Below are 17,170 nucleotides of genomic sequence, written 5' to 3'. Positions count from 1 at the left end.
GGTAAGATTCTGAATGTATCACACTGGTAACATGTCTTGGAATTTGAGTATTTTGCATGTATGTATTTCCTCAGTGCTTATTGCAAAGGATTACACTTAGGTTTTCAACAAGTACTAGCTTTTTTTGGTTTTTTGAGAAAGCCATTCCAAGGGACTGGAGGTGAGTTTATAGTAAACTGAAATATTTGAGTATTTGCAGTGGCCATCAGTTTCATTGGTGTGCCACAAACTGACTTTTGATTGCTCTTTAATGTAGGTTCTTATGTGCTTGTGAGTATCTACATATTCCAACTTAAAGAGGTTTTCACTGCAAGTGTTCCAGCCCCTACCTACAGTTACCATTTGCAGTCTCACAGGTTGGTCTTTTGTTTGTTTTACTTCTGGTTTTGCATGAAATGATGGAAAGTTTGTGGATAATTTTGCATTTTAAGTCATGTTTATGAGACTGTGAATATTCCTTTTGAGCTGTCTCATTTTCAATTCAATGAAATATACTCAAAATGCTCTCAAGAATACATGCTCTCAGAGTACACATATGCTGGGCCATATGGAATGGTATATTTGTTGCAGGTTTAAGAAATGTCTGTAACCCATTCTTTGTGCAGGACCAATGAGTATTCACCATTTCTTGGGTTCAAGCCCAAAAGACAAGGTGATATGGTAGACTTCAGAGGGGGAATAAAATGCTTTAATGCTTCCATCTGTTGTAAAATACAACATAAACCTGGAGGGGGATGGGGAGGGTGTAAAAAATAGAATGCTGTCCTTCCTAGTCCTAAGTATATTTTTTGAATCTCTCTTGCAGAGTGAAATGTAGTGTCATATGACAGAGCCAAAATGTTGGATGATATCAAGAAGCGATTTGAATTTCCTAATGCAGTTGTTCAGTCACAGGTAATTTTTTAAAAGTATTAGAACAAATCAAGATGTCTGTGGACATGTTTGTTCCAACAGTTGCTGCTTATATGTTTTTTTTCCAAAGTCAGAAAACCAGAGAAACAGAGTATTCTTAAATTGCAATCTAGTGGTTTTTAGTGACCTTGTGATCTCAAGAAGCCAGGAATTACCAGATGCTGCACGTGGGGCTGAAATACTTTCTAATTCTTCTATAACAGAAGTATTATTATAGTCTATATTTTTATATTATTACATCTGAATAGAATACTTTGTTATACTTTGTAATATAACTGCTCTGTTTCTTCCTTGGTGGTGAGATCTGAGGAACTACTGCAGTCTTGTCTGTCATCAAGGGATAACTGTAAGCACCTCAGCTCAACCCGCTTTATTTTCTGATCCACGCATTTGCTCCTCATTGTTTTCACCTGAAATTATAACATACAAAAAGTGTTTATCATAGTATGTTTAATGGACAGGAAAGAGGAATAGTAGTAATAGTCTGTGGTTAAAACCTACATGTTCTTTACTCTGGTAATTTTTCATTTCAGTGTTAAAATGTATCTTTCTGGCTGTAAGTCCTTTGCTAATTTCCCCGTTTTCTTCCTCATCCTGTTTTGAATCTAGGATTAAATATGTACCCATTTGTTTGGTGAAATAAGTTGATCGGAATACAGTCTGTGCAACCTGGTGTCTCTCTTGCCTCTTCATTTCAGTCAGTTCACCTTGGTTTAACAGTAATTAAGTTTGAAAGAGAGATCCAAGTCCACTTGTCATCAACTTAGCATTTGGGAGAGAAAGCCATGTTCCTGAAAGCTGGAGTTCATCTAAGGTCTTGCAAACAGTCTTGCACTGCAGATGAGTTTGTACCATCAACCTTGATGAATAGGACTCAGCATCTTCGAAGCAGTTAATTTTTCTTTAGTGCAGAATGTCCCTGTGGTACACCGTTGCACTGCTTCAATATCTTGGCTCATTATTACAGCTGCACATCATTAAGGTCTACTAATGTCCTTTGGTTGATTTTGTCCTGTTGGGCTGTTTTGATAGTTTCCACTTGTATTCTGACCCTGGAAAGCATTCTGTAATCTTCAAACTACAATCAGGTCAGGATTCAACTTCAAGGGAGATGTCTTCTCTTTCTGGAACCAACCAAGATATCTGCTCTGCAGAGTGTGTGGTCTACAGACAATCAGAAAAGTGAGGAACTTAAGCACAGTTTTGTAGGTCATGAAGTTTTCCTGCTTAATCAAGTTCTAGGAATGCAGGGAGCTAATCTGCATTTTGACTTTTCTGTATAGCTAGGTCACTGCAAAAGCCAAGTTTCTATTGATAAGCCCCTTTTCCTGTGTAACAGAAGTGTCTTAAGGATGTAGGTGTGAATTAACTTCTGGAGGTCCTTTTAAGCAGGAAAAAGAAAATATAATGTAGGCTTCCCTTGTAAGTGCACTGAAAGAGATCTGATCTGCCTGGGGAGCCACTGTTGCTCTTGTGATGGATTGGTTGTAACCAGAGATAAATGACTGACTTGGTCCCATTTTCTCTTTCTGTTTCCTCAAGAGTAAGATTTCCAAATAACCTGTCTTTTTAAGTTAAATATGTTAGAGTACATTTCCTTACTTGTGAAAAGCATAGTCCTTGTAGTCTAGGAGTGTTTCAGGTGCTGTCTTTGCAAGAAATGTAAGCTCTTATTTCAGTTTGTTATGACAGGTTAGCAACTAGTGCGTGACTGAAGTGGAAATAAATCTCGAAAGGAGAAAGGAACCTTGAAACATTGAAAATAGTCTGTTCCTGTCTTTTTATATACTAACAAAACTGAAGTACTAATTTTTATTTTTATTCCTTGCTGGCCTAGTTTACTTTTTCCAAAAGTAATGATCTGTCATTAGCAGAGAAGAGTAGATGCAGCTGTTCTGGGCACACTGAGAGTCTGAAACATTTTTGTGCTGGTACTATGAAAACACGTCTTTCTGTCTTTCACAAAGTGGGTTTTCTGTGTAACAATATCAGTAATTATGAAGCAAGACAGAGTAAGACATTATAGATGAGTCAGAAAACAAAAGCCTAGATTCAAACAACCTGACACCTTTGAGTGTATTTCAGTTCACATTTAGCTTTTGAAAGACAGTTTGAGGAAATCAGACTTCTACTAAAATAGAATAAGGAACTTAATCTTTACCTCAAAAGAATAAACCTGGGCTGTTTTGGGGAACTGAAACTTTTTGTTTTGAAGACCTTGACTATTTAAAACTTCTTAATGATTTCTGCCATGGAATAGCTTAATGAGGAATAATGCTGATGTCAAATGCCCTGTTTGAAGTAAATGAAGTATTTCTGGCAGGAGCTGTGATAAGGGGATATGCAAATTACTTAAGGTAAAACTTGTGGTGCAAAAATTTGGGCAATTTGCTTAGATGTGCAGTGTTCTGCTTCCTCTCTTGCTTTTGCTTCCCTATATAGTACAGGATTTAGTAATTACTGGTGCTTTTAAGGACATGGAGATCTGTGCAGCAGTGGAAGTATAAAGTTTATTGAAGTTGTTGCATCAAAATATCTGCAATTCCTAAATACCTATGTACCTGTTGAAAGACACCTTTGGACTTATGTGGAGCCCTGTGGAAATTTATTTCTTTTCTGCCTCAGTCTAACAATAAAAGTGAGCTTATCAACTTTATGGAAATTTTTGACCCTAAAGCATATTTCAGCTTCATCATCCATAAGGTTGGTATTTCAATCATAATAAAATGATCATATGCAACAGCATTGTGAAGACTTCTTAATGGAGAATTTAAAAATCATGTATGTGCTTTTTATTTGTTTTCATTTCTTTTAATGCATCTGTATGTGTTTTTTGCTTCTTTTTCTCTTTAGGCAGTGAGCCATCTGATTGCTGCAGTACTGAAAGAAAAAGTTTCTTCAAAGAAGATCAGACAGGCTTCTGACCAGGTCTGTGGCATTTTTTCACTTTCGTCTCCTCTCTCATCCTTATGAGATTATTCTATGTGCTTTTTCTAGGTTTTCCCATTTTCCACTGTGTCATTTTAATACAATTCTAGAAGTTAAATAAGGTAGTTATCAATATGTATTTGGGCATACAGAAACAGTTGAACTCTGGCATCAGAAGAGCAGTTTTACTTCCATTACAAGACTTAATGGCAGAAGCCTTAATCCTTCAGATTAAGGATAGATATAGATAGATAGATATAGATAACCTATATCTAGCTATGTTCAGTTTTAGAGAGTTCAATTTAGTTATGTTACTGAGAGTGAAATACATAGACTGGGACATTGTCTCTTGAGTTGAAAATTTGTTTACATTGCTATAAAAATTTCAAGAAGTATGGCATTTTACATACCTGCATTGGTGTTATATTTCATATCAGGTAAGTAGACCTTGTATTTCTTCAGGAGGGAGCAGGATGTAAAGGCTTACTTGGCATTTGCATTTTAAATGAGTCAAGCTCACTTAAGTGCATGTCTTGTTAACAGAGAGGTATATAAAATGTTGGCAATTGCAAGTGTCACAGCAAATGGGAAAGCTGTTAGTTAGGATTTGTTACTCTGGTTTTTCTCCTCAAAAGCTGACATGTCTAGAAATGAACAGAAATTGATCTGTCAATTTTTATTCCACAGTCTGGGGACTTCACCCTAACATACCCAGACCTGGAAAGTGCTACATTTTGATGTGAGGGAGTATTGGAAGTGTGTAGTTTATCTAACAGAAGCTCTGTCACAGTCCTGATCATAATCAAGTTCCCAAATTATGTTCTGATTTTGAGCTACAATCTGATATTTTCCCCTTAATGCTGCTTATATGAAGGTATTAGACTGAAATACAGCAGCACATTCTAATATGCTAGGAAGCTGAAGACTGTGCTGGTTAGACATTGCAGACTCCCTTTATACTCAAGAGTGTTTTGCAGTATTGGTTGTTTTAAAACCTTCCTTGTTTTCCAGCTGAAAGTCACAAAGTCAGCAAACTAATCTGAGAATACTAATTTACCATGGAAACCAGCAGCAGCTTTGATGGTTACTGCCAAATCTTCATGCTTACTAGCAAATAGAACTTTATGTGTTTAGTAAAGGCGACTTACCTTTGGATAGCCCTTTGTACGCCTGTCTTTAGCTGTCTGTGCTACACCTTGGTGACACAGCTTTTCATGGCAGTTTCTGAATTGTCTCCAATTGCATCATTATTTTTTAAATCAGGAAACTGATGATACCCTGCCTGTGGGTGCCCTATTCCTGGATGTGTTCAAGGTCAGGTTGGATAGGAACCTGGGCAACCTTACAGTGAGTGGTGTCCCTTCCCATGTCCCAGACTTGGAAGTAGATGGTCTTTAAGGTCACTTCCAACACATTCCGTTATTCTATCTGCATAGGCACAGCTGAAAAATTCATCTGCATTACCTTTTTGTCAGAGACAGTAAGTGTTATTCCCTACCATGGGCCTAGACGCCAGAGGGAAAGAAAGTGGGAGCTGTCCCTTCTTTTCCTGACTTTTCTTTGACGTTTTGTCCTGACTTTCTTAGGGATTGAATCTGTACCCCAGCTACCTCTTGTGCTCTCTAAGGCTTCAGGAGAAGCCATTGAGCTGGTTTGTATTTAAAAGTGTGTTTGAGATGAACAAAGATAAATCAGTGTGATCATTCTCATTACTTGTGTCCCATGCTTTTACCTTCAGACTCCTGCTCTGAACCTGCTTTGGGAGAAGTGCTGCAGTGAGAATGTTGCCTTGCGAACAGCCTGCTGTGAGGGCTTGGTAGCACTTGTGGTGGAGAAACATGCTGAGCTTGACTATGTTCTTCATGGAGCTCTTAACCTAATTCTCTCAGCAAGGTAGTGTTTGGTTGCCTAATTTTTGTCAGCTGGTTATCAGCCATTGATTTTCCCTTACAAATACAGAGGAGGAAGAGAAGTTCTGTGCCAATATCTCCAGACACACCATGGCATTAAGGACTGATACTGCCCTGCCACTCTACTGAAGGATACTGCTTTCACCTTTGCTATGTGACAGTGTGGGTCTGACATAAAAACTCTTAGAGTATTTTATGGATGTAAGCTGAAATTGTTAGTAGTTCAGGCTAGTGCTCTGAACTTTGAACTGTGGAGCCTCAAAGTCAATGAACTGCTTAGTTTTGTTGCCCCTACCACAGCAATTTCCATTATGGGGGAGTATGTTGTGGTTTAACCTCACGCAGCAGCCAAGTCTCACACAGCTGCTCACTCACTTCCCCACCAGTAGCATTAGGGAGAGGGTAAAAAGTAGAAAACTTGTGGGATGAAATAAAGAAAAGTGAAAGCTGTGCACATAAGCAAAGAAAAACAAGAAATTAATTCACTGCTTCCCATGGGCAAGCGGGTGTTCAGCCATCTATAAGAGAGCAGGGCCCCATCACACGTAATGGTGACTTGGGAAATAAATGCCATTATTCCAAACACCCCCTCTTCTTCCCCTCAATTTTATATGCTGAGCATGATGTCATATGGTCTGGAACGTCTCTTTGGTCAGCTGGGGTCACCCGTCTTGGCTCTGTCTTCTCCCAACCTGCCAAACACCCCGAACTTCCTCCCCTGTGTGTCAGCATGAAAAGCAGAAAAGGCTGTGTGTAAGCCCTGCTCAGCAATAACAAAAACATCTCTATATAATCAACCTGTGTTCAGCACAAATCTTAAACACAGCCCCATACCAGGACCTGTGAAGAGAATTAACCCTATCCCAGCCAAAACCATCACAGAGAGAAATAACTTCATCAGTCTCTCAAAAACCTGATTGCTTAGATAAAGTCTCCATAAGAATATGTGTTGGGATTAGGAATGCTGCAGTTTGTTTCCTTGTCTGCTGAGGAGGAAATCACTAGGAAAGCTATTTCCTCCTACAAAATTCTAGAAATAAAATGCTTACATCTTGTAGTGGTCTTTTGACCCAGACTGCCTGTCCAACATACTGAGAAAATGCATTTGTGAGGGAAAGAGGCACTGTGCACAACATTTAGAAATAGGAAATCAAATTATGACTGGGGAGAGATTTACCAACCTTATTAAGTTCCCTTTTGACTGCTAAATGGATTTCTGCACCAAGTTGTGTAATTCTCTTGCTAGGTACTAGCAGAGTTTTTAGCCAAACCAGCTGTTTAGAGTTATGTATAAGATATGATCTGCTGGTAGACTCAGCAGAGAGACTGCAAGAACCATGCTATTCAAGACATATTCTTCATCACTTCTCACCTTCACATAATCAGTTTTACCTTACGTTAAGGTTTCTCATATTCAGTCTGAGCCAAATGTGAACTTTTTCTAACCTTGTGAGTTGCTTGTTTACAGCTAGAGTCTTGCTGTGCTGATGCTAATTCTGTGCTGTGTTTGCTATAAATGACTATGGTTTCCTAGAAGAGGTTTTGTAAATGCATTTTTATAGTATGGGTAATCTCTGCAAACCACTGTCCTCCAAATGATGAAGTTTTGGGGCATTTTGGGGTTAAGGGGGGATTCTACGTAAGTATAACAAATAAATAAAAGTACCTGTGATAAGACTCTGAGAACCTGAGTCCTGTGGCATAAGGTGTAGTAAAAGTTTTGTTAGCTGTGATGCTTTAATGATTTTTTGTGTTTTCTTTTTATATACCTTTTATGTATTCTCAGTATTTTTAGCATACATAGTTGAAATTCTTTGTTTTGGTCTCTTAGCTTAAGTTCTGGTATTCTGCTAGGCCAGAAAACCAAATATGCCCTGGCCTCACAGCTTGGGGCCGGAAAGCCTCACATTATCTTGAAAGACTCTTCAAGATAAAGAGGCTCTTTCTAGAACATATTTTGTAAACTATGCTCAAGCTCATCTTGCAGGGGGATACTTTAGAATTGGGAGACATTGTGCCCTTCATTTCAGCTCCTCATTGGAGAATCTTTGTCAAATATACTGATTTGCAAGGTCTGTGGGATTATATACATGATATACTGTGTATGTGCACTTCGGTGTTTTCCACCTCAATGACTTGTTGCACCTAAGGATCCTTATTAAATACCAAGATAAAAACCCTTTTAGGCCTTAATCATGTCTGGCCCATAATTCTAGGACCAGGGAAAAGGCATCAGCTGTGGCTTGCAAACTAAGAAATTTGAATTTGCAGTTCACCTGAGGGTTTGTTACAGTATCAACAGTTTATACGGTTATGAAATATTAATACAGCTTTGTACTTCAGAAAATAAAAAGTATAAAATGGGATATTTAGAATTAAGTTAACCTTAAAAACAAATTCAGAGTTAAATATTTAAGAGACTACAATCTGCCCAACTTCTACACTATTTGAAACTTCTTAAAATTTTTTTTTCATGTGTGAAGCCAATACATGACCGATTGCTATACTAAGTGCTGGCAAATTACGTAGTAACCTTTTATGGTTTTTTGGCTTCTTTCCCACTGCCACCCCCTCCTCCCTCAAGCTGCTACAAATGAAACCGCATATACTATGGATTTGAAAGCAGGGTTTATGTTGCCTAACCACAGAAGTCTGTGGTTTAAAATGTTTGTAGCCTCAGGAGCTCATTGTCATCTGACAATTTCAGATTGACTCTTTTCCGTGCTAGTACTATTTTTTTACCTTGCCTTAGAATTGTAGTCTGCAGTCCATCATCCTATTCCCTGTCAAATTTTCATCTGTGTGGCTTTGCAGTGCTTGGTACACAGTGTTGCTAAAACAAAAATTAGCAGTCAGTGGCAGCTAACAGAAAGGCATTTACAACCACTGAGCACTTTCAGTGCTGAAGGGAGTTAGGTGTATATTTTGTTGGCAAAGACTACTCATGTTACATTCTTGCTTCTCTTCTGTTACAATGAATTTTGCAGAGGCTAAGTGCACCTGCTGGATTATATTTTGTCAGCTTTATCAAATTATGCACACTAGAAAAGACGTTTTGGCAGAGATGAAGATCTCATGTTTATCTGAGTTAACTTGTGTGGTTCACAATACCTTTTCCTTGTATATATTATTGTACTGTAACCGGCTCTTAAGTGTTTCCTTTGATGCCCTAAGTGTTTAAACTTCATAGAACATCATATTCACATGCATGTTTGTGTGTTTATGCATATATAGGAAATATGTTTACATATGTAGATACATACATGTATGTTTTCACATGTTTTTAGGATTGGTTTTCAGCATTCTGTTTAGATGATGGTGGGAAAACACTGCCTGTGTTCAGTAATGAACAAGGATAACTAATCAATCTACTGAAAAACCTGTGAAACAATTAATTATTGTAATCTTAAAAACACTGTCAGAAGGATTTTTGTGTGGCATGTTTTCAGAATGTTTTTATTACTGAGCATCCATGCCTGAAGGAGATTGGAAATGGGATGGAAATCCTTGCAATATGACATGGCTTTGTGTTGTTTGTGTTCAAGAGATGATTGCAAAACCTAAAGCATCTCTTCTTTTCCCACTTCCTGCTTGGGAATTAAAACCAGAAGCACTGAAGTTTCATAACAGGAAAGACGGTTTTCTTACCAAGTATTTTATGGTTCATTTTTTTTCCTCCTTGCTGCAGTTACCCAGTTGAAGCTGGGAAATAAACTTGCAAATTCTCATTTCAGTGGCTTCTTCTAACAGTGAAGAAGCGAAAAGATTAGCTCTCTCTCCCTCCCCTACACCCATCCAAAAATCTTCCTCATCTTCTATGTTTTAGGTTGACTATATTGGGATTTAGAAGACTGCGGCACATCTTCCTGTTAGGTGCTTTGCAGCAGAATTTTGCCAAACCTCAATGTCTTCTTGTATTGTCAGATTTCAGTATTTTCAGAGCCAGGTGTCACAACAGCCAGTCATTTTAAAGATTACAGGCACATCTTATAAGTGGTCCATTTTTGAAAGACAGAGAGAAATGCAAGCATATTCTATCACTTTTGATCTGGCTCAATGCTTTCCAGCACAGAAGAGAATATAAAACTTTGCCTGTATCTGAACTATAAAAGTAAGCATTTAATGGTGAGGAGATCCACTGTGGGACTCTCTACATCTTCCATGGCATGCCATATCACCTTATAGAAAAGAGTCTGTCTGCAGGTGGTGACAAGTATGGTAAAGGTTTTATAGTTAATAGTGCTGTTTGCCTTGTATTCCCATTCTTCTAATATATGGTAGAAGCAACCTGTCAAAAGTTTTAAGCGATGGGCAAATATTCTCTTTGCTGTTTTGCTCATTATGTGATAAGAAAACAAAGGCACATAAATGCATAACTTGCCCAGAACTGTATGGGAATATGTTAAGAGGTGCTCTTAAGTAAAGCTCCAGGTCTCAAGTGTCAATTTTGTTCCTTCTCTTATGTACGAATCAATTAATGTAGCTGCATACTTGACGGTAACTCAGTTCTTTTTGTCAACAGGAATGTGCATGGTTTAGTAAAAACTATTTGCAAGTTAATACAAATTCAAGCTGTTCAGCTGGGAAAAGATGGAGATAAGTCTGTTTGGAGTCTGTATGGAATCAGGTTAGTTTTACATTCCTTTATTTAGAAACAATAATAACTTTCTGTCTGATTTCCAGGAGAAAAAAAGAAAAAGAAAATTAAGTTAATACTGGATTTTGACCTTACTCTTTTTTGTGTATTTTGCTTTGTTCACACTGTACACGTAATGAAGTGCTGGCACAGGTTGCCCACAGAGGTTGTGGAATCTCTGTCCTTAGAAATAATGGAACCTGACTGGATGTGATAATGGGTAGCCTTTTCTAGCTGACTGCTTGAGCATGTGGGTTGTACTGGATGATCTGAGTAGGTTCCTTTCAACCTAAATGATGATTTGGTTCTGTGGTTTTTGAGGTTTCTTTTTTGGTTAAAAGTTTTAAGAAGGATTAATACAAGCATAAGATTGCCACCATAAACTTGAAAGGGACAATGGCAGTGGGGCAATGGGAGGCAAGACAGGGGGAGAAAACAAGTACTAGTACTGGATGATTTCTGATACTTCTTTTAATAAGTATTTTATTTTAAAGCTCTGAATCACTTCCTTCTCACTTGTTTTTCCTGCTTTTTTGTTCTTATAAAAGTCAAGTTCCCGAATGTCTTTGCTGTTCAGGTGATTGACATGTAAAAATAAAATACTTAAAGATGCTTTTAGAGGTACTTATCTAAAGCTTCTTATCATGCAATAGCAGACTTCGAAGAGGACATCCTAGTGACTTCGTCCATCTCTTGAGAAACCATGAGTCAGTACTGACATTAAAAGCCTCTATTGTATCTTTTCTGGAGAACAGAAAACTTGGTAGATGTCATGAATGCTTTTCAAGTTACTTTTTATGGAGTTAAGAGTTATCATTGTAGAAGGCTGTAGCTATAATGGCTTAAGGATATAAAATGCATTATTTGAGAGACAAGAATCATGTCTTTAATTGAGCGAAATGAAATAGTGCAGAAAGTGAAGCCGGCTTTTTCATGTACTGGATGTGTTTGCATTCCTGAAATCCTTCATGTGGCTATATCAGTTCTCTTTACAAAATCCCTGCTTGTATAGAGCAGTTGTAAATGAAAAGGTAAGTAACGAAGATGGAATTCTTTTGGAACCTTTTTTAAAAGTTTCTGGTAGAAGAAGCTAAGTTAAAGGAACTTAATTCTGGCTTCATATGAAAAAGAGGGTTGGTAGGATGTGTCTAGAATAAAGAAATAGTCTCAGCCCAATAGAGCAAAGAAATGTTATTACATTTTTTCACACTCACTAAAAGAGAAGTTATTGGTAACATACATGAAGGTGAAATTTGGTAATTCAGAATGGTATAAAGTAAAGTAATAGAGAATTAAAATAAGAAGCAGACTTTTATTTAGCCAATATGGTTTTTGTTTTCCCTTTTGGTTACAGTTAACTTTAATAAAGAGAAATGATTACTTGACATAGGGTCAGAGCCCTGAGATTTTAAAACCTGACTTCTGGTTTTTAGTGTACAGAACAACTTATCTATTCATTGCTATATACAGTTTTTGTAGTTGTGCTCCATGAAATGCCATTAAAACCTGACTTGTAAGGAATTGAAGAATGTATACAGTAGCTCACCAACAGTAATCTCCCATTACAGTGTTCATATATTATGCTGTCAACTGTGCAAAAGTATTCTATGTGGAAATAATCAATGAAGAATCAAAATGCAACAGTGTATTCTCAAGTTGTTTGCTATTGTCACCAGTATTACAGGGTAATAAATAAATATGGTTTAGGCCAATGTTAATTCTGGACAATAGAATTTGTTTTATAATACACCTTCTTGGAATGACATAATATCATGATCAGTTCCTGAAAAAAAATGGAAGAAAATGAATGTGTTGCAGATTTGTGCATTTTATTATATAGAGTTTTCCTGAGATGGAGTTAGCTTTCTCCAGAGCAGCCATCTGCAGCCAGAACAGTGTTGATAAAACCCCAATTTTGGCTACTGCTGAGCAGTGCTATCCCTCCAGCCCATTGCCATCTCTCAAAGGGCCAGTGAGGGAGGAGTGGTCTAGACTTTGGGAGGGGACATAGTCAGGATAACTTACCCAATCTAACAAAAAGGATATTTCATATTGTATGACATTGTGCTCAGGAGTAAAAGCTAAGAGGAAGGAGCTGGGAGTGGATTAATTGTTAAGGTCTTTGTCTTCCAAAGCAATTGCTATGCATACTCAAGCCCTACTGCACAGAAAGTGGTTACACATTGCCTGCTGATGGAAATTAAAGAATATTTTTTTTATTTTCCTTGCTTTCTTTTCTAGTCTTTGCTTTTCTTTAGTAAACTGTCTTTATCGTGACCTGGGAAGGGCTCCTGTTAGCATTCTCAGTGCAGGTGGTTTATGATATACATGTATAAAAAATTGAATATGATTTTTTTTATGAAAGCTATTAGCCTTTTTTTTATGAACTAGTATTTTATGATATCATTAATGATTTGTCATGCATGATTTTACTGTTTTAAAGTTATAGAGAACTGCTACTTTTCTGAATTCAAGATTCAGAGCAGGTAGCAAAATGCTTTAAAAATGTATATGTGATGGAGTAAAGTGCTGTTCCTGAAAGGACCAGCTTTCTGAAAGGACCAGGGTCACATCTACATACACAGAAAGGTATGTTGACTGCCGACATTGTTTCCTTATACAGAAAAAGAAGTCTGTCACTGGATTTGTCCTTTAAATCAGATTGGAGCTCGCTTTTGTTCAGAGATGTAACAAAAAAGTTCAGATGACCTAAAAGTTAAAAATAATGTATGTTTTATTGTTACCTCTCACAAAGATTTATCTTTGTTTGCCTGGACATTTCCATATTATGAGTGGATAACCATTATGTTTGCTTGTGTGTTTTGCTTTATCCTGAACCCACTAGCAGTAATTTAGGGTAGTGGTGCTGTAATGTCATTTAAAGATGGGTGTTTTACAGTGCTGTTCTAGCAATTCTTAAGATGTTGTTGGCAATAAATTGCATCTACACACCTCAGTTTTCTTGCTGCTAATAGCATTATCAAGTGGAACATTCTTGGTTCGCAGTTTTTAGTGCTTCATTATTAATCACTGTTCATTGTGGAGCTTAGCTGACTTGCTTCATCATCCAGTTCAGTGCAGTTTTAGTTTCAGAACATGCAAGATCTGTAATTAAAAGGTTTGCTTTCTTTCCTAAATAGTAAGCCATTTTAATTTGAAACTTGATGTGTCAGGTGCTGACTTTAGGATGGTTCCCTTGGCTTTGGTGTCATTGCAGCATTTAAATGATGACTGGAGACATATTCTCTTGATTAGGAAAGGTGGTTAATTTTTAAAATATGACAAAGTTATTGAAATAAGAAGCTGCTATAACCCTATTTGTCTTTACAAGGAGTATGTACTTTCAAGGTCCTGGCATTGCATGTGGGCAGTATTTCTAGCTTACTGTCTGATAAGCGTCCAGTCTATGATGTTGCTGGATTCAGGTGGTAGACAAGCAACAACTTTTTTGCCTCTTGCGTGCTGTCATCTTTTGAAAGCTACAATGAAGCAATAACCTTAGCTTTTCTAGTCTTTGTGCACAGACTGTAAAAGGCTCTAACTTCAGTAAAATATTTACAGGATCTAGGAAGGTGGACATATGAAGAACATTAAGTAAGTTGACAAATTTTTGAGACATGAATGTGAGAAGTGACAGGCTTCTAGCCTCAAATATGAGGGCCAGATCTGTAATATGCATCGTTTGTGTTCTTAGTAGATGGCATCTGTTTTCTGAACATATTTCAAGAAGCCTGTAGCGTCAGCCAGCTTTCTGAAAGAACTTTTGTCTTCAGATTATTTATTTCCCTGAAAAGAAACACATGTCTTCAGAGAAAAATTATTTGACAAGCAGAGGGGGAACCAGTAAAAAAAAAAAAAACCAACCCTGTGTTTTTAGCTGAGTTGTAACCACATAGCAAAGAAAATGAGAGTCATTAGGTATGTAAAACTCTTCAAACAGCTTTCATAGTTTGGTGGGCCTTTAATTCAGCTGATGGCTATGTAATTCTTTGATCTTTTATCTCCACAACCAGTCAGTTACCTAGGACTCAAAAAATGTTAACACTGAGAATGTAAAAAAAACCATAATGAGGAACACCTCTTTTAGTTTAAGAATATGTCTACTAGATGGTGTTTTTTTCATAAATAATGTTTTGCTGGGCATAGCATAACTCTAAAAATTCCTGATTATAATAGGTAAGTATTACCTCTTTAGTTTAGCTAAGGAAAGCCTTAATGTACCATCACAATATGCATTTCAAATTTGCCAGGTAGTGGGGAAAATTAGATTTTTATACTTTAATGGTGTTCTTTCAGATCTCACTCACTTCACTTGTAACTGCGTTGGTTCCGTGCTGCTTAAGATGAAGCCATTGTTGTATTGCAGTGTTATTGGATATGAGTGTGTCTCAGTGAATGTTGTCTTCTCTAATAAAAAGACTGTTGGAAATTCTGGCTTTTTGCTCCTCAGAAGTTTTAAAAACAATGGTAGTAAGTGAAATACCATTGTAAATCCTTCCTAAAAGGCATATCTGACTGTCACTCATGTAGTGTCCGAAACTGACGCAGTGTCTCGGAGATACACCACTTCAAGGGATGGCTCTGAAATCATCCTGCTCTGTAGGTAAAACTCCTTTAAGGTCTTGCTGGTGTGTAGCACAGATTTATTGGACCTGTGAACTGGATAGATGGTTAACCAAACTGAAGGTGGTGGCTTGCAGGAGATTTACGCTGTTTTTCTCTGTTTGCCTTTCAACTTACAGCATAGAATGGTTTGAGTTGGAAGGGTCCCTAAAGATCACCTAGTTGCATCACCCCAGTCCCCATACAGAGGCACCTTCCACTAGACCATGTTGCTCAAAGGCTCATCCAGTCTGTCTTTGACCTGTAGGGATGGGGCATCCAGAGCTCTGGGCAGTAAGTTACTCTAGTTAAATGACTGGTTTTGTTTCTGACAGAGCAGGTTACATGCTTCAGGCTTCCCACCTTCCCAGGTTTTCCTCCACCTGAAGGAAATTTTAATCTTGTTTCAGAAGTTTTGAGAAAATACCCTCTTTTGACAGCGTAGCAATCTTAGGAAAGCTGGTAAAGGGAGTTGTTAAAAGGAAGAAGTTAAACTGGCTATTTCTACAGCCATGCTTATTAGATAGTTGTTTTGCATACTTCCTTTCTGTGTTATAGATATAAATGTGATTTCTTTGTCTTTCAGGAGCACTCCTCATCCATTAATCACTGTTCTAGAAAACAGACCTGATTGCTGGCCAGTTCTACTTCAGCAGATAACCGTATTTTTCCATCAGTGTCCAGAGAGGTAAATGAAAAAGCCTAGCAAATGTAGACAGCTGAATCGTATCACTGTAACTGTTTTGTTGAAGGTAAACAAGCTGTAAGGATTCTGTATTTTGTGAAAGATACTTGTAAAATGTAATTATACCATTTCACAATTTAAAATAGTGTAAATGATAATTATTGAATAATTATATACTGGTATAATCCATTAAAAATCAATTTCATAGCTTTTTATCAACTATGTAGATAAATTTTATATGGATATAGAATAACTGCTGCAAAACTGATGGCATATTTGATTTTTTTTAAGAATATATGCAATTTGGCTTATCAGCTTTGTAAAATGTTTGACTGCTTAGTCATAAAAAGTGAATACAATACAGCTGTAACTTATCTATACAGAATGATGGGATGATGAAGGAAAAGTGAAGATGATTAAATCACACAGAAAGGATGAAGTCTTGAAAAACAATGTATCTTTCTGATTAAAAAAAGATAGAAAAAAATCAGTGGCACAGCCTTATTATAAAACATTGTTAAAATGACCAAATACCCGACAGCCAGCAATCTCAGCCTTTTCTTCATGCTTACCACTAAGGAACCTGTCCAATAAAGCTTCAGTGTAAGATAACAAATCTGTGGCATCCTCAAAGAGAATTATTTTCAATTATTTCACACCTATATGTATGCTTTTCAGATTTAAAAAAAAAATCACTTTTTTCCTGTTTTGTGAAAGACTAATAACAGAGTAATAGTGCAGAGAAATTGCCTTCTCTGTTCTCTTGCTCTTTGTGAAGAAACAAGTTAATTAATCTCTTAAATTTCTGGTGGGCTTGAACTACATGATCAACAGTAAGACTTTCAAGTAAAAGTATGTTTTGCTCAATTTACTTGATCACAGTATTTTTCAAATGCTGTTAATTCTTTCACTCAGCTACTAAATCAGAGACTCACATAGAGTCCCCTCAGGTTTATAAATGATGGAGTGAACAGTGGATTTTTTGCTGGTGGCTTCTTTTGAATTAAAACAGGAATTTTTCTAAGTGAAACAGAAAATATGTGACATTCCTCTTGGTGCTCTTTGTTCAAGGCTCTGTGGGTAAAGTGCTAGACTGAGAATATGGAATCACAGAATAATTTAGGTTTGGAAATGCCCGTAGAGCATGGACTCCAGCCATTAACCTAATGCTGTCTAGTCCCCCACTAAACAGTGTCCCTAAGTGTGATGTAAACAAGCTATGTTGATGTAGACCTATTACTGAATTCTTACTACAGTTTTGCATCAAGACTGAGTCTTGATGCAAAACTGTAGAAACTTGTTTAAAACAGAGTTTTGATTTCCTGGTGATGTAGGATGGTAGGAAGGCTCTGCAGAGGGATTTGGGTAGACTGGATCTATGGGCTGAGGCCAGTGGTGTGAAGTTCAACAAGGTTCAATCCCTCCTGCACTGTGGTCACAATTCCATGGAGTGCTACAGGCTGAGGGAAGAGTGGCTGGAAAATTGCACAAAGGAAA

The 17,170-nt window shown here is 37.3% G+C and overlaps 1 protein-coding gene across 2 annotated transcripts in view; it reads left to right on the top strand.

Moving 5' to 3' along the window:
* The first annotated feature begins 311 nt into the window (after positions 1-311).
* The window catches only part of FOCAD (focadhesin), a 90,385-nt gene continuing 73,526 nt past the window's right edge, over positions 312-17,170 (top strand). Inside the window, exons 1-6 of one of the 2 annotated variants that reach the window (XM_068176259.1) lie at positions 312-371; positions 818-894; positions 3,766-3,840; positions 5,579-5,733; positions 10,273-10,377; positions 15,575-15,676. In XM_068176259.1, the coding sequence (XP_068032360.1) occupies positions 838-894; positions 3,766-3,840; positions 5,579-5,733; positions 10,273-10,377; positions 15,575-15,676 (494 nt within the window). In that variant the 5' untranslated portion in view covers positions 312-371; positions 818-837. Of the gene's footprint in view, positions 372-817; positions 895-3,765; positions 3,841-5,578; positions 5,734-10,272; positions 10,378-11,394; positions 11,418-15,574; positions 15,677-17,170 lie in introns of those variants that run through there. The other variant, XM_068176260.1, reaches the window with a different exon arrangement.

The sequence above is a fragment of the Anomalospiza imberbis genome, chromosome Z (assembly GCF_031753505.1).
Source record: "Anomalospiza imberbis isolate Cuckoo-Finch-1a 21T00152 chromosome Z, ASM3175350v1, whole genome shotgun sequence".
In the NCBI taxonomy this organism is placed as follows: Eukaryota; Metazoa; Chordata; class Aves; order Passeriformes; family Viduidae; genus Anomalospiza; species Anomalospiza imberbis.
The sequence above is the reverse complement of the archived record's forward strand: the minus strand, read 5'-3'. Positions and strand labels throughout refer to the sequence as shown.